Source organism: Physcomitrium patens, chromosome 23 (genome assembly GCF_059467195.1).
Source record: "Physcomitrium patens ecotype Gransden chromosome 23, ASM5946719v1, whole genome shotgun sequence".
Classification (NCBI taxonomy): domain Eukaryota; kingdom Viridiplantae; phylum Streptophyta; class Bryopsida; order Funariales; family Funariaceae; genus Physcomitrium; species Physcomitrium patens.
The window spans coordinates 4,935,364-4,953,419 of NC_143432.1; the positions used below are offsets into that span (position 1 = coordinate 4,935,364).

Sequence of the window (18,056 nt, forward strand, 5' to 3'; positions counted from 1 at the left end):
AATATACCAAATGTAGAATAATAAAAATGAAGTGAAGCACTAATGTAATGGCATAAATTTATGTCAAATCCCTATTAGTAACAATGGATATGGATCAAATATCTTTATATATTATATAATTGAAAAAATTAGGTTGACGTCCAAAAAAATATATATATTTTTTCTTAGAAAAAAACAACAATAATGGTTAAAGAAGTATTAATTTTTTTATTCCTACAATATGCAATATAGACATTCTAAACTTATTTTTTTTGTATGTATAATCCACAACAATCAAAGAAGTATATCATTTTATAAATTTAACACAGCTAGAATGTACAAAAAATAGAGAAGTTATCTTGTTGTCTTCATGACATCAATAAGTAAATTAATAATTAGTGGCAAGTAAATTTTTCACAAAGCAAACAATAGGTGAACGACCAAGAAGCATAATATGATGAAATCTTTGACTTTCATTGTAAATAATAAAAGTAATAACTTTGCTATTAGAATCTCTTTCTTGTAAGGCAATCACGAAATGCTTTGGTGCCACTTCTATATTAAGAAACCATGGTAGGCATCTAGTCAATTAACTTATAGTATTTTTTTGGCAAATATAATTATTTTTCTCACAATGAACTCTTCTTTTGTCACACTTTAAATCAATGTCATCCTTATCAAAGAATGTTTGCAAATAACATATCTTTGACTATATGCAAATGTATCTCTTCTATCTTTTAAAATACTTCTTTGATAGAACAAACATGTATGCTTTATTTTCTATTGCAAAATATAAATAATTATAGAATATATAATTTTCTCTCCTCTCTATACACTAGATATAGTATCAAAAATAAGAACATTATAGTATAGCATGAACATGAAGAAGATTAAGTAAATGAGAACTTGTAGATATGAAAAGCAAGGCAAAGAAAAATATTTGTTATTTGTAGCTATTGATATTAGTCATATTTTCATGATTGTATAAACTATAATTATAAAAAACCATGATTTTTTTCATCCAAATGATGATGATGGTTTTAATGATGAAGAAGATCTAAACAATTTATGTATTGATTTGTTATGATGAATGGATCAATTTGATAAAAGACTATATCTATTTAATATTTTTCTTTTATAATTATTTATATTAATTTTCAATCTTTAATTTTTTTTCAAATATATATTTTTAGAATACTAGTATAATATATAATTTATAAAAATAATATTAAAAAAAAGTAATCAAAATTTTCTAAACATATTTTGTAAAAGTGGAAAAAAATTAGTTTTGTTGAGGAGAGAAAAAAAAAATTACTTTTGTATGTAAGTTAATTTAAAAGATCTTTGATGAATTAACTAAAATTTAAATTTTAAAAAATATATTACAAAATAAAAAATATTTTATATTTCAAAAATAATTACTTTTTTGAATTAAAACATTAATATGCATATTAAGATTAAATATTTGTTGTTGGAATTCATATTAAAAATTAGTTATATAAATATATATATATATATATATATATATATAAACTAATAGAAGTACATTACCATATAAAAAATCAGTAACATATTATATCTATTAATCAAAAATCTACATGCAATAATAATAGTTTTAGTACAAAAATTAACAAACATTAAAAATTTTAGTAATTAATTACTTATCCTTTTAAATACGTATTTAAAATTTTTAAAAATTATATTTTATTTTTATTCTTTTTACTATTTTTTAATATATAACCAAATAAATCAAAAAAATATGAAAATAACATAAAAATATAATTTTATTGAAAGAATTGGATTTATATATATATATATATATAGAATTAAAACTAATAATTTTAATCAATAATAAATTATGTTATCAAAATTTATTTTTTTATTTTTTAAACTCAATTTTATGAAATATAAAGTAATATTTACATATATCAAACATATGACTTCTATTTTTTCTAAAACAATTATATAAGTCATTAATTTTAATTGATAATTTAACTTTGGCATGTTTTGACAAACTAGTTTCAAAATCTTGCACTGTCTAGAAGTCATGTAGATTTTAGCCTTCAATACATTCTATTAAGCTCCAATTAAATTTGGAGAATCAATGCATCACAAAGATTATAGATCACAATCAAACTTGACGAGAACTTAATGTGAATTTCAAGAAGCATGTTCAATATCTAAAATGGGACAAGACTATTTCAAAAATCTAAGATCCTTCTAATCCACACCAACATAAATTCCATCACAATGTAGTATAGAGTAGGCTACAATAAAAGAAAATAGAATATAACTAAACATGAAGATACAAAACCAAATTTTACTAAGAGAAAGGATTTGAAGCCATACCTGATCAAATACCTAAAAAGCCTTGGCTAGTCCTATTTATACTTTGTCCAACCATCCTCAAGCTTTTAGAACATTCGTAATAGTGGATTCGACCTAAATAACTCTGTTAGGGACATATTCCTTAGAACTTTCTAGAGAGAAGTTTCTAGAACCTTCTAAAAAACAAGCCTCTGGAACCTTCTAGAAGAGAAGCCTCTGAAACCTTTTAGAGAGAAGTTTCTAAAAGCTTCTAGAAAGGAAGTCTCTGGAACCTTCTAGAAGAGAAGCTTCTAGAAGCTTCTAGAAAGGAATCCCCTGGAACTTTCTAGAAGCTTCCTAGTTAATAGAAGTAGCTCGAGAAGTTTCTAGAACCTTCTAGAAAGGAAGCCTCTGGAACCTTCTAGAAGCTTTCTAGTTAATAGAAGTAGCTCGAGAAGCTTCCTAAGTAGGAGTATATATAGGGATCGAGGCTGAAGAGTTCTTCAGTCTCGACAACACATCTCTTGGAGTTCTAACTCACCTTTCTGGTATTGTTCTTGTACTCATCTGTTTAATCTAGTTCTGCCACTTTTTCTTGAACTTCTTGTTAGATTTCAAGTCTGTATTTTGTGTCCGTGACAGTTTGTCGAGACTACACTAACTTGAGATATCAGAGCTAGTTTTTTCTTAGTAGAGTGTGGATTACCCCTCTACTTGAAGGTATACTAGCATTTTTTAGAGGTTGCGGATTACCCCTCTACTTGAAGGTATACTAGCATTTTTTAGAGGTTGCGGATTACCCTCCTCTAAACTGATACTTCTTCTGTTACAATATTGGAGTCTTATTCTTCTTAGAGAGAGTGGATTACCCCTCTTCTTGAAATTCTTAAGGCATTTTATAGGTTGTGGATTACCCTCCTATAAACCAATATTACCTCTTATAGGGTCATTTTTGTCCTTCTTTTAGAATGGCTGGAGGTCAAGACATTAGTATGACAAAAAGTTCGAAGTCTAAGTTAGATGCTATTATGAATGCCCTTGCTACGTTATCACAAAGAACTGCAGAGACTGAAGGAGTGGTGGCAAGGCTTCATAATGATGGAGTATCTAGGATAGCACAATCTAAACTACTCCAGCCTCAAATTTCGACACTTAGAGAAACAATTTTACCTCAGGTTCGACAAGAACCACTAGTTCTACAACATAAGGAGCTTCGAGTTAGCCTTTCAGATAAGTTTGATGGAACACGTTCCAAGTTTTGAGGATTCGTCAATCAAATCAGGTTGATAACAGTTTTACAGCCCGAATGATATCCAACGGAGGAGTCATGTGTTGGGCTTGTTGGAACCTTACTTACGGGACAAGCTCTATCATGGTTTGCTCCTTTGTTTGAGAAACGATCATCCATATTAAACAACTTCGAAACCTTTTTGGAAGCATTTGCGGAAGCATTTGGTGAACACGATAAGGTTGGATGGGCTACAACAAAGATCCGATCGCTACGACAAGGGATGCGTTCTACATCAGTCTATGCTTCGGATTTCACGCAATTAGTATGCGACATCAATTGGGATGAAGAAGCGTTGATGAGTCAATTCTATTGGGGTTTAAGAGATGATGTGAAGGATTTGCTGTTAACTCTTCCTGATCCACGAACGCTCAATGAAGCCATTAGCCAAGCTGTGAAGTGCGATAATCGCCTATTCCAACGTCGCCAAGACCAACGCTCAAGACAACATACAATTCGCCATGCTCCAACTATGTCGGCAAGCGTTGTGAATTTGCATTCAGAGGTGGAAGACATGCAAATTGATGCGGTACATATCAAATCTCTTACTATAGAAGAAAAAAAGCGACGTATGGAGGAAAATTTATGCTTGTATTGCGGTAGAGAAGGCCACAAAGTTGGAAACTGCCCCAAAAAGTAAAATCGAGGCATAGTCAAGACTAGGGGAGTATTTATTCAGGAAAACGAGGATGCCCAGCCACAGTAGGAACCATGCGGCTGGACAATGAAATATCCCAACAACAATCAAGTTCCTTTCTTTCTGCCCAATTTGCACTTTATTTTACAATCCCTTTGTTTATCAGCCCTCAAAAACTGAGAACCTTAGCACTACTAGACTCAGGAGCATCTGCTTGTTTTTTAGACGAAGAATTTGCAAAGTGTCATAAGATCCCTTTAGTACAAAAATCAAAACCTGTTCATGTTGAGGTCATAGATGGACGACCTTTATTGTCTGGTAGCATCACCCATGAATCAAAACCTATAGAAGTAACGTTTAAAGACCATAGTAGTCATATTATTTTTAATATTATTAGAACCCCATCAAATCCTATTATTCTTGGTCTTTCTTGGTTGGAAAAACATAATCCATTGATAGATTGGAGGTTGCGGAAGATGACTTTTCGCACAAAACCACCCAAGAAAAAACCTAGTAAAAAACCTCGAAAAAAGAAATCCTTATTCATTGGAGCAAGAGCGTTTATAAGATCATCTAAAGAAGGCACTCCATTTGTCATTTATGCGACTCCAACTACCGAGGAGAAGATCTCAACAGCAAGTATACCGGAGCAATATAAAGATTTTGAAGACGTGTTTCAAAAGAAGAACGCCGACATACTACCGGAACACCGACCATATGATTGTGCCATAGACTTGCAAGAAAGAGCACAACCACCTTTTGGCCCAATCTACAATCTATCGCAAACGGAGTTGGCAGAGTTACAAAAGTACATCGACGAGAATCTAGCCAAGAACTTCATTCGTCATTCAAAATCATCAGCTGGAGCACCCATCTTATTTGTGAAGAAGAAAGATAGATCATTACGGATGTGTGTGGACTATCGAGGCCTCAACAAGGTAACAAAGAAAAATCGTTATCCATTACCCTTGATTTCTAGTCTCTTAGAACAACTTGGACGTGCGAAGATCTTTACAAAAATTGATCTAAGGGGAGCTTATAATCTTGTACGAATCAAGGAAGGAGATGAGTGAAAGACAGCATTCCGTACAAGGTATGGTCATTTCGAATATAATGTCATGCCTTTTGGTCTTACCAATGCTCCAGCGGTTTTTCAACATATGATGAATGACATCTTTCGAGAACACCTCGATGATTTTTTTGTCATCTACTTGGACGATATTCTAATATTCTCTAAAAATGAGGAAGAGCATGAGGAGCATGTTCGTTTGGTCTTGAAGAAACTACGCAAGCGAGGACTATATGCCAAATTAAAAAAGTGTTTATTTCACCAGACGGAGATGGAATTTTTGGGGTTCATTGCGACTACAGAAGGTTTGAAGATGGACCCCAAGAAAGTAGAAGCAATCATGTCTTAGGAGGTTCCGAAGACGATTAGAGACGTACAATGTTTTCTTGGTTTTGCTAACTTCTATTGGATCTTCATCAAGAATTATTCTCAAGTTGCTGCTCCTCTCACTCGATTAACATGCAAGGATAAGTTGGAATGGGGACCTTTGGCGGAGAAGGCGTTTCAAGATTTGAAGACAGCATTTACTACAGCTCTAATTTTGGTACATCCAGACTTTACAAAGGCCTTCTATTTAGAAACTGATGCTTCAGATTTTGCTTTGGGAGCTGTGCTTTCACAAATGAGTGAAGATAAGAAGCTCCATCTAGTTGCATTCTATTCTCGGAAGTTCTCTGCTGCTGAAATCAATTATGAGATCTACGATAAGAAACTTCTTGCTATAGTGGATTCTTTCGAAGAATGGCGTCACTTTCTTGAAGGAGCTGCACATCCAGTAACCGTATATATGGATCACAAGAATTTGGAGTATTTCATGACGGCTCGAGTTTTAAATCGGCGTCAAGCTCGGTGGAATATGTCGCTATCTAGATTCGATTTTGTTATCACTTATCGATCTAGAAGGCAGCAAGGACTATCCGATGCTTTATCAAGGAGATCGTATCTTGCACCAAAGGCTGGAGAAGCAGCGTTTGATCAACAATGTACAACGTTATTGAAGCCAGAGAGATTTCAACTTTGTGCTACTATTGTATCATTTGATGCTGACTTCCTAAACCAGGTACGTGCTATGACCATTAAAGATTCAGTAGCCATTGATATCAAGCAACGTACCAATGACGACAAGTTCAAGGTGGAGGGAGATCTTTTATACTTTGAAGAGCGATTGTACATTCCAAAAGGACTAGCACGACTCCGAGTTCTTCAATCTTGCCATGATTTTCTAGCTGCGGGACATTTTGGATTCAACAAGACCTTGGAGCTTATTTCCCGAGATTTTTGGTGGCCCCAAATGTGGAAGGATGTGAAAGATTTTGTCCTCTCTTGTGACATCTATTCAAGATCTAAGAATCCTCGGCATTGCCCTTATGGACTTCTACATCCATTGCCAATTCCACGTCGACCATGGTCTTCAATTTCTATGGACTTCATCACGGACTTGCCATCATCAAACTCATTTGATATCATCTTTGTCGTGGTAGATCGGCTTACGAAGATGGCTCACTTTGTTCCTTGTAAGAAGACATCGTCCAGTGAAGTCACAGCAAGACTCTTTCTCGATAATGTGTATCGATATCATGGACTACCAGATGATATCATATCAGATCGAGGTACCCATTTCGTGTCAAAGTTTTGGAGATCTCTCTTTGGGATATTGAAGGTGGATATCAAGCTTTCTTCAGCTTTTCATCCTCAAACTGATGGCCAAACGGAACGGGTGAACCAAGTCTTGGAGCAGTACTTACGATGCAGCATCAACTATCAGCAAGACGATTGGACTGCATATCTACCACTAGCCGAGTTTGCATATAACAACATCCTCCATGCGTCGACTCAACAAACACCATTCTTTTCCAACTATGGGTATCATCCGAAGCTTGATTTATTGAGTCCGTCAACAAATAACAATCCAGCAGCTGAAGGATTTGCGAAGCAACTATCAGAGCTTCAAACTATGTTGAAGCTTCAATTACAATCCGCTCAAGAATCCTATAAGACGTCTGCAGATAGATTTCGGAATCTAGCACCTACTTTCAAAGTTGGAGACAAAGCCTAGCTTCTTCGACGAAATATCAAGACCAAGCGACCATGTGATAAGTTGGACTATCGAAGATTGGGACCATTTATCATCTAGAAGCAAATTAATCCAGTGGCATACCGGCTGGAGTTACCGGCTTCTATGAAGGTACATCCAGTCTTTTATGTTTCTCTGTTGGAACCTTATCGAGAGTCATCTTTTCCTGGAAGAGTGCAATGTCCGCCACCTAGTATTGAAATCGAGAACCACGAAGAATACGAGATTGAAAAGGTATTGGATTCATGGTGAAGGTAGAAAAAGTTAGAATATCTTGTTCATTGGTGCGGCTATGACATTAATGAGCGAACGTGGGAGCCAGCTGAAAATCTTACGAATGCGCCACAAAAGGTACAGGAGTTTCATCAACGACATCCTGATAAATCTAAATCAATTCGATGATAGCTTCTTTTTGAAGCTTGTTCTCCCAACAATATAAGAAAAGGGGAGAGCACCTGCAAAATTCACAGCTGATGTAGTTATTTTCTCCAAGATAGATCGTAGTTTGGTCTTTTGATATAGATAGCCAAGAGATGGATACTATGCCAGTCAGAGTATCGCAACCGAGTAGCTCACGAAGGCGACCCCGAGATGAAGAACTACATGTACCACGACGACGATGGAGGATACCGAGTAACCGATCACTGGTGATCGTATTTGAGATCGAGCCTGCTTACGATGGTCAACCACAAGGCGTGTTTGCAGGACAATTTCACAATGAGGACACGGAAGTTCATGCTTGGTCAGAAGTCGAAGGCGTGGGCCACTACCATTGGCTTTAAGGGTCGATGAACCACTTACCTCGTGAACAACAGTTGGAGTTCATAGCAGAAGTTATGCGACAGATCTTTATTTTCTTGCGTTGGTACTGATCAACAACATTGCTTCTCAGAGACCTCGAAGCTAAAGGAGGGGGTGATGTTAGGGACATATTCCTTAGAACTTTCTAGAGAGAAGTTTCTAGAACCTTCTAAAAAACAAGCCTCTGGAACCTTCTAGAAGAGAAGCCTCTGGAACCTTTTAGAGAGAAGTTTCTAAAAGCTTCTAGAAAGGAAGTCTCTGGAACCTTCTAGAAGAGAAGCTTCCAGAAGCTTCTAGAAAGGAATCCCTTGGAACTTTCTAGAAGCTTCCTAGTTAATAGAAGTAGCTCGAGAAGTTTCTAGAACCTTCTAGAAAGGAAGCCTCTGGAACCTTCTAGAAGCTTTCTAGTTAATAGAAGTAGCTCGAGAAGCTTCCTAAGTAGGAGTATATATAGGGATCGAGGCTGAAGAGTTCTTCAGTCTCGACAACATATCTCTTGGAGTTCTAGCTCACCTTTCTAGTGTTGTTCTTTTACTCATCTGTTTAATCTAGTTCTGCCACTTCTTCTTGAACTTCTTGTTAGATTTCAAGTCTGTATTTTGTGTCCGTGACAAACTCTCATAAACTCTTTTAAAATGTTTCATAGTAGATCCTATATAATCTATTAATTTAGCTCCAATTCTAAATACTTCTATAAGCTTCTCAAATGTGGCTCTTACTATCTATCTCTATGTGCTAATAATGGAAATATCTTATCTATAACTCATTATAATTAATTCTCTTCTATTAATATAGAACTTCCTTGCTTCACTTCCGATGGTATTTCTAAATTATTTCTTAGAAATGAATGAGGTTTTGTACACATTTCCATCTTGCATCATGGATGAAATAACCTTTTCAAAGGACTTTATATTAAAGTTGTACATGTCCACTGCCATAGCAAAGGTAGTGATGTTCCAAAATAGTATCCACTTCATACTCTTATTGGTCATCAACTATAACTAAAGGTGGTAATAGTTGATATTAGTTTGAAAAGTACCTTGATTTGGTATAAAATTCCTTGAGTTACAAAACATAGAAGATCAGATGGATTTGAATATGTGGCAGAAGCTTAAGGCAGTATATGACATTAGAAAACACAACAAAAATATAAAAAGATGTAAGCCATTGAAGTGCTAGTTTATGGATTTGAATTGATATAATTAGTAGCAAGTTGGCATTGAAGAGTGACACTTGATCACCCTCTGAAAAGATCTTGTATTTTTGGTGGTTATCTGTATATTTTTTTTGTCAATTTTGTGCAATAAAGAGGCAATGTCGTACCTACTATAAGACTGTTATAAGTTGTTGTATAAATTCCTCTATTATTGGATTATTAGTGACAATGGGACAATGGAGAGTTGCTAGCATAATTGGATACTAATTAATGTTAAAGAAGAATGGTGAATGACTAATACTTTCTTAAATACTATCATTGTAAGCAAATTCTAAAGGCATCAAATATTCATCCCAATCATTATGATGAAGTGCTACGATTGCTTGTAGCATATCCTCCAAGTTACAATTACCATGCTTTGTTTGTGTATCTTTTTGGAGATAGAAGGCTATAAATATGGCAAGTCATATGCCTAGTGGCTTAAATAAGGCTTGCCAAAAGTTTCTTGTGAAGTATCGATTTTGATTTGAAATGATGATACAAGATAATCCATCATGATAAAAGATAGTATTGAAGAAGATCAGTGCAAGTGTTGAGGCATCAATATCTAAGTGTACCATAGCCAAGTGAAGTTACTTTAAGAATCAATCCACAAAGACAACAACTGCAATGTGATTGTGAAGTATCTACGGCAAACATATAATGAGATCTATAATCACCTGCTCTCATTGTGTTATAGGTAGTGAAATTGGTTGTAATAGTCTAGGAAATGTTGTGTTGCATGCTTTATTACATTGGCATGACTTACAAGAACCCACAAAAGCTCAAATATCATGATTCAAACTTGTTTAAATCATATTCTTAAAATCTGTTCTAGAGTCTTCTCACGGCTTAGATATCCAAATATTGAGATGTCTTGTCCCTCTTGAAGTATGTATGTTTGAAGTATAGAATTTTCAAATACATTTATTTGCTTCTTGTAATAGAGTAAGCCATCATTAAGATTATAATTTTGATACTATACATTGCCTACCTTCAATCAATTGCTAAGCATCTCAATATGTAACTTTCTTCCGTTCTACTTCTTTAGTTAGGTTTGAAATGATAGTACTAATGGTAGCAACTTCTACCTTGTCTTTCAATTTGGCCTTCAAATCTGATCTATACAATAAGTTGTCTAGCATAATATGTTGTTGCTCTTACTTGTATTCAAGCTGAATGTCAAAAAATTACAACTATTCTTTCTAATAATAATGTCATGATGTCATATTTTTCATATGTAAATCATATAGCATAGGTCAATGGTCAGTCCAAACAATCATTGGCTTCCTCAATAAATAGTGTCATCACATCTTTGTAGCATATATAATCGCTAATTGCTCTTGATCACATATAGAGTAATTACGCTTTATCTTTTTCAGCTTATGTGATTCATATGCCATATATTAAAGATTCTTATCAAATTTTTATTAAAAGACCACTTCAATAATAAAATCAAAAGCATTAATGTCAAGTATACAAGGAAGGTTGGAATCATATAGTTGCAATATTAAAGTAGTAATGAATGCTTCCTTCAACCTATCAAAGGCGCTTTGTTGTTCCAATTTCTATTCAAATGGAACATCCTTCTTGAATAGGCATGTCAATGAGGTAGCAATGTGTGCAAATTTCTGAATAAAATGGCAATAATATCTAAAAAGGCCTAAAAAAGATCAGACTTTAAAAGCATCTTTAGAAGTTGGTCAATCCTCCGTTGCTTTTATCTTATCTTGCTCCATGTGCACACCTTTGGAGGATACCATATGACCCAAAAAAATGACCTCTGACTTCTAAAGTTCACACTTTGATTGCTTGCAATAGAAGTAACTATCTTACAACCAACGTAGCACTTTTCATAGATATTACACATGCTCCTAAGGGATTTTATTATATACTAAGATATTATTGATAAAGACAACTACATACTTCTTCAAAAGGTCTCAAAATAATTCTAATCATGTGATCCATGAAAGAAGCTGGAGCATTTGTAATGCCAAAAGATAAAACAAGCCATTTAAAATGCCCATAGTACATACAAAATGCCGTCTTTTCAATATCTTCTCTTGCAATAGGTATTTATCAATAATCACTGTGAAGATCAAATTTGCTAAAGATGGTCGTACTTCAAAGTTGGTCAAGAAGATCGTCCACGCATGGAAGTGGATATGTATTCTTATCAATATATTTATTGAGGCTTCAATAGTCAATGCAAAGCCAAAGTCTATCATCTTTCTTAGGTACAGAGAATATAGGTACTTTCTTTGGTAATGTGCTTTCTTAAATGAGGCCCTTTTCTAAGAGTTCATCCAATGTCTTTTGTAACTCTTTAGATTCATTTGATATTAGATGATAAATTGGCCGACTTGCCAATTTGGTCCCAAGCAATAGTCCTATTTGAAAAGTGGCACCTCCATCTAGAGGCACACCATTAGGTAGGTCGGTTGGAAAAACATCTTGATATTTTCATTTGAGTTTTTTGCCAATTTTACTCTTTTGCTTGTCTTTTCCACTACTAATATAAGATTTGGAACCACCATATATATTGGTTACTTATGTTATATTTTCTTCTTTATAATGGTTATTTCTATAAATAAATCTTTAGTTACTAATCATTTTTCTTCCTCACTTAATGTAGAGGTACAAAGAATCACCTTGCAACTACTATCTTTGAAGGAGATTGTTCTTGCTATTTAATCAACTTGCTTATTTTCCATCTCTAGCCACCACATACCAAAGATAATATCATATCTTAGCTTTGTTACCTTGAATTTCTTTCTTAAGACGTAAGTACCACTCAACCTCAAGATTTCTATTTCTTATGTTTTATTCAATATGTTCTTTTGGTCATCCACAATGTATATACTCCTTCCCTTGATTACCTTAGTTTTAATCCTAAGTTGGTCAGTAATTTCAATCAAGATGTAATTTTTTGTGGAATTACAACCCATAATCACTTGACATGGTTGTCTTTTTAGTCGTTCCATTAGGTATATCAGTTGATCTTTTTTATAGTTATCAAAGACCATGTCGTTTGTCTCTAAGAGGCAATAATTATCTCTAATACTAATCCTCAGCCCCTTTATTAAGGAGCCTTTTTTCCTTACTCCATTTCATTAGTGATTTGGTGAATCTCGAGACTACAAACCTACCTTAATCTGTTGATACTTGAATTTTGATATTTTGAACAACCTCTAATTTGATGGCCTAGCTCCCAAAAATAGAAATATAATCCCTTCTATGCCAATATTTGTTGTCTTTGTAGTGTCAATAATCATTATAGGACATCAATCTTCATTGGCATTGATTGTTATATCATAATATTACATAATGATATAAGACTTTGTACTATAGGTTGTGCTCCACAATTTCTGAAATCTATAGCATTGATCTTCTCTACAATCTTAATTGGCTCTTCAAATGTTTGTAGATCCTTTAGTTCCACCTCTCACTAGACTTAAAGTTTCAACCTTCATAGAAATCAATCTATCATCTCTGCTTTTGAAACATTATCAATTTGGAGAGATATGAACTTGAATTGAAAGACATAATCTTGCACTGACCTAAATTGTGTAAGATTTGTCAATTGATCGTGTACTATTTCTTTTGTATTAATAGACCGAAATTAATTCCTAAACTCAATTTTAAACTCCTCCCAATTACAAAATCCACCCTAAGCTCTATAGCTTTGAACTCGATGTTGCCACCAAATGGCTGTCGCATCTCTCAAATAGTTAACTGCATACATAATTCTTTTGATGGTATTTGTCCCAAATAATTGGAGGTATTGTTATATAGTGAAGAGCCATTGGCATACATCTTCTTGCCTTAAAGTCCTAGAGTATATACCAAGCTTATTCAATTTTAGCCTAATAGATGTCGACTCCTTTGTCCTAGAAGCTTCCATTTGCCTTTATAAAGTAGCTATCTCGCCTAGAAGGTGTTATATATGAGCCTCCATTCGAGATTACTTTGTCCTATCTTCCATACTGCAATTTTCTTGCTCGACTCTACTATTGTAATGCTTTCTCTCCTTCCAATTGACTTCTTTAGAGTAACTTGTGGTAGCCTCAACACAATACCAATTTGACCACAAGAACTGACTTTGAACTAGACTATGGCTATCGACATGCTACTAAACGATAGTATAACACTTGCTTTGATATTAATGAAATTATATCAAACTATCTTGAAAATCTAAGATCCTTCTAATCCACAATAACATAAATCTCACCACAATGTAAGACAAAGTAATCTACAATAAATGAAAATAGAATAGAACTGAACAAAAAAAATGCAAAACCAAACTTTACTAAGAGAAAGGGTCCAAAGCTATACCTAAGGAGATGCTCAAATGGCCTTGGCCAATCCTAATTATACTTTGTCCAACCATTTTGGAATTTTTTAGAATGTTCTTTGATAGGCCCTACCTAAATAATCACCATAAGCTCTTCTAAAATGTTCCATCGTGGATCTTATATAGTCTATTAACTTAGCCCTATTTTTAAAAACTTCTATAAAGTTCTCAAACATGGCTCTAACTATCTATCTCTATGTGCCAATAATACAAATATCTTATCTATACCTCTTTATAATATCTTTCAATATTAATATATCTAAATGAATAAAATAAATTAATAAATATATATATATATATATATGTGTGTGTGTATATAATTTTAAAAAGAAGTAAATAACACAAAAGCCCACGCAACATAGTATGAATAAATATATATATATATATATATATATATCTCCAGTCAACGACAAACCCCGACGTGGCATCGTTGGTCCAACCTCTACTGACGAAAGTCCACGCTACGTTACGGACCCGACGAATCGTCGTCTTCGTCGTCGTCGGCAGCTTTATGGACGTCGCAGAGGCGACGGTGGCGATGGCGGCGAGGGAAGGACCACCACCAATGGCTATGGCGTCTCACTGAGACCGTGGCCACCCTACACTCCACGTTTCTCCCTTCCTTGTCGTGTCTTCGCCCTGCCCCAGGCACCGAGCTTTTTGCCCAGCTGGGTTTGGTGCTGTTTCGAGAATTTACGGACATTTGGTAGTATTCGGGGTAGGACAGCAGAGTGTGGCGAGCACGAGAGTCTAGAGTTGATTTAGCGCTTTGGAAGCGGAGGAACAGCGTTTTTCATTTGGGTTTTTTGTGTTGTTCAGGTTGTTTTGAGGGTTGTTCAAGTGGGTTTTTATTATTTTATTTTGTTTTTATTTTATTGAGGAGGAAAAGGTTTTTGGAATTAGGGCTGATTTGAGTGGGGATTGCGTTGTGGGTTGCACTCCTGGGAGTGCGAGGATGGGGTTTGATTTCGGTAGAGGAGGGAGGGTTTGTGATGACAAGATCTCCGAGGGCGTGGAGCTGTGCCCGTTCTTGAGGAACATTGGTGTGACGACTAGCTTTGCCTTCTCCAATCTGAAGTTCCCTGTTCCTGCTCCTGTAAGCCTCCGCCCAAACCCCTTTCCACTTCTCTCTTTCATCTATCGGGAGGCTCCTTGTAAAAGCGTCTAGTTTCTTAAGTATAGATTTTGGAGGGCTTTTCCAAGGAATCAGCTGAACCCGATCCTCCTTGTATACTGATGACATCACCGTGTTTTATGGCGTGCTTGATCTTAATGGTCTCAATGGGCACGAATATCTTATGGTCCTAGCTACTATTAGAAGATCAATTTTGACACTAGGTTTTCTTATGCGTCTTGGCTTCGATCTAGAAGGAATTAGCATCACTGTCGAAGCGGTTTCTTTCTCACGGCAACCCCTCTGTATCTTTCGCCTCTTGTGGGAATTTGATATCGTCTAGCTAGAGCTAATTATTTGAGCGTTTTTTGAGTTGGTTTTCTTTTTGCTATCATTCTAACTCCACGCTAATTGTCTAATCTACAAATTTCTTTACCAATTTAGCCTGGGCTTGGTAGCATATTTAGATGAGTGATTAATATGTACTTGGGTAATTCTTGTGCAGACGAGAGCAGGCCGCGGTCCAATTTTCGAGGATGGGCCAGGTTTTGAGAACTCCTTTCGCCTGTTCCACGGCAAGGATGGTGTCGTGCCTTTGAAACGGGCGTCGGGAGAGCAGAACGCGCGGTCATTCACTGAGACACTTGACGCGGAGGATCTGAGTTTCCATCCGTTGTCTGCTCGCGCTGCCACCATCAGCTTGTCGTCGTTCGGAGCAGGGGGGCCATTCGGATTTGATGGGTTCATGGCAAGGCAGAATGCGAAGAAGCCGAAGGAGAAGAAGCCAAAGAAGGAGACGGAGCCTGAGAAGAAGCGTCGGTCGAAATTGGAGTCTCATGTATGGGAGGGATCTTAGCTTGATTTGCTTTGCCTTGCCTTGTCTGGGTGGTGATGACGCGTGCAGAACAGAGGAGTGTGGATGTTTGGATGGGATTTGGAAACATGGCGTGTCTCTGACGACAGGGCGTTGTGATGTGCAGATGCACGAGGCGATGGGGAGCGAATGGCTAGCGACGGGGCAGTGCCCGATCGCAAAGTCGTTCCGCGCCGTGAGTGGCGTGTTACCGCTGGTGTCAAAGCTGTTGCCAAAGCTGCCGCAAGGAATGAAGTACAGGTGCCCGCCAGCGATAGTGGCAGCGAGAGCGGCGCTGGCTCGAACGGAAGCAGTGAAAGCACTGAGACCGCAAGCGCTGCCAACAAAGGTGTTAGCAATCGGGATGGTAGGAATGGCACTGAACGTGCCGCTGGGAGTGTGGCGAGAGCACACGAAGAAGTTTTCTCCGCAATGGTTTCTGGCTGTGCATGCGACGATCCCGTTCATCGCAATGCTGAGGAAAGCGGTGGTGATGCCGAAATATGCGATAGCGTTCACAATAGGGTCTGCAATACTGGGTCAGGCAGTGGGAGCTCGTGCTGAGAGGATTCGTTTAGCCAAGCTCAAATCCTTAGATGAGCAGCCCCAAGAGACATCTATGGATTCCCAGGTGTCCGAGTCTTTACCCATGTCATCAACCATCCATTTTTCTTCTGTTGTCTCGGAATCGGCTATCGAAGATATTCCGAAAGAGAACAAGGAGAGGTTGACTCCTGTCCCTCTCACTTTGCAATGTAGTTCGGAGAGCCTTTCTGACCGCTCCATGAGTTCCTTTTCGTTACCTGTGAGCGTGAGCTGATTCCTCGTAGATTTTCTAACATGGCCCTGTCGGTAGTCTTAGTTGTCTTCTTGACTTCTGAATGCATCGTATCGAGGTGTATAGAAGGTTAAGAGTGGGTATAGTTAGATACTGGTGGGGAGATTCATACCGTAGTTGCAAATGATGCATTTCATACGTGGCTCAGAGTCACCATCTGTGTCATCCAATAATTTTTCGACCCTTGGGGTTTGACTGGTCATGTTTCACTGGCATTTGACCTCCGTACAACATCTGCATTTGTACCATATCTATTATAACTTCGAACTGAAGTGGTAGAATTGCTACATTTCTTTGGTCATGTGTTTATCAAAATTTATGGATTAGTTTCATAAGCGTAGACAGAAGTATGGGTGTACCCCGCCAGCTGCCCTGTACATTCATATGAAGATTCGGAGTGCATAATACTGTAGGGAATACTGGGGCGACGTTGGCTTTGAACGTGTTGGATACGCATCAGTGGCTCATGGTGTTGGATGCATGCAGTTCTAGTAGTAGACAATGCATCAGACGACACGAAAACTATGGGTCATAAGTCTTCATGAGATTTTTATACTTTGAAGCTGACCAAGAAAAATCAAGAAAACACGTCGCTTCTTGTAAACTCTTGATCCGGCCCGACTGCTACACCATTCCATGAAGGTTCGTGAGTTTGTAAGGCATGACGCCTTCCCTGTATCAAAGTTCAAAGAAAGAGAGAAACCCCTGTGCTCATTGCTAACAGAGACTAAATAGAGAGCTTAGATGATTAATATGTTGCTCTAGAAGAAGCTTTTCTTCCCTCCTATGCATTCTGCTCTTATAGCCAGCCTTTGTGAGAGATTTCGTTGGTTCAGAATGGTTGATTTGTTGCTCTTAGTATAGTACCTAAAAGCTTTATGTCAGAATATGATGCTGGTTCGTATTTCAATATGCAGGAAAATTTGTCTTTACAGCACCGTATCCACCTTTGCAACAGATTTCATATCTTGTCATAACATTATGGGTATACTGCAAGTACATCCTCTGTTCCGTTTCAGGAGTCGTGATGTCAGGATCTGCAGTGTTGATTCATTGTTGTTGGTATTCGTATGTCTTGTCAGTTCTTAATTCGCCAACGGTTTCTTCAGTCTCAACGTTTGATTATGCGAGCACACTTTGATGCATCGTTTTGCAGGAGATTACTACTGATGGAGATGTGTCTCAAAATATGTAATTTATTGTTGATGTATATGACTTTTTTGTTAAGAAGTCAACACGAAAGCTTTTGAAGGGTTGTTGCGTTTTTACAGATACATTTTGAACCACAAATTTTAGAGAAAAAATTGTTATACTATTGGGTGATTTGTTTGAAGTTTCTAGAACATTCCTCACTTCCGACTAATATTCGTAGTAAATGAAAGGCACTTCTATAAAAAGGTTTTGAAGTGTCTGGACACAACATCTGACCTTCGATGATTTTCCAATTGGAACTTTTTTCTGCGGTTCCGATGCCAAACACATCATATCTCAACATTTAAGCATGAAGGTAAGAACGAGCTGTTGGAAGTAACTGTTTCATCCCTTAC

The 18,056-nt window shown here is 36.6% G+C and overlaps 1 protein-coding gene and 1 long non-coding RNA gene across 2 annotated transcripts; both read left to right on the top strand.

Moving 5' to 3' along the window:
• Positions 1-14,258: 14,258 nt before the first annotated feature.
• LOC112276210 (uncharacterized) lies at positions 14,259-16,798 on the top strand. The gene is made up of 3 exons (XM_024507321.3): positions 14,259-14,800; positions 15,324-15,656; positions 15,799-16,798. Exons 1-3 carry the CDS (start codon positions 14,660-14,662, stop codon positions 16,489-16,491), a joined length of 1,167 nt encoding a protein of 388 aa, XP_024363089.1. The 5' UTR covers positions 14,259-14,659; the 3' UTR covers positions 16,492-16,798.
• A 214-nt stretch (positions 16,799-17,012) lies between these two features.
• Positions 17,013-17,524, top strand: LOC149986495 (uncharacterized). Its single transcript, XR_016500407.1, has 2 exons — positions 17,013-17,151; positions 17,427-17,524. It is a non-coding gene; the product is annotated as an uncharacterized LOC149986495 (long non-coding RNA).
• The last annotated feature ends 532 nt before the right edge of the window (positions 17,525-18,056 follow it).

Bases quoted from the DNA above. Each gene is read 5' to 3' on its own strand.
- LOC112276210 (XM_024507321.3), top strand. From the start codon at position 14,660: ATGGGGTTTGATTTCGGTAGAGGAGGGAGGGTTTGTGATGACAAGATC. The intron at 14,801-15,323 runs GTAAGCCTCCGC...ATTCTTGTGCAG, and splicing joins AGTTCCCTGTTCCTGCTCCT to ACGAGAGCAGGCCGCGGTCC. The intron at 15,657-15,798 runs GTATGGGAGGGA...TGTGATGTGCAG, and splicing joins GGTCGAAATTGGAGTCTCAT to ATGCACGAGGCGATGGGGAG.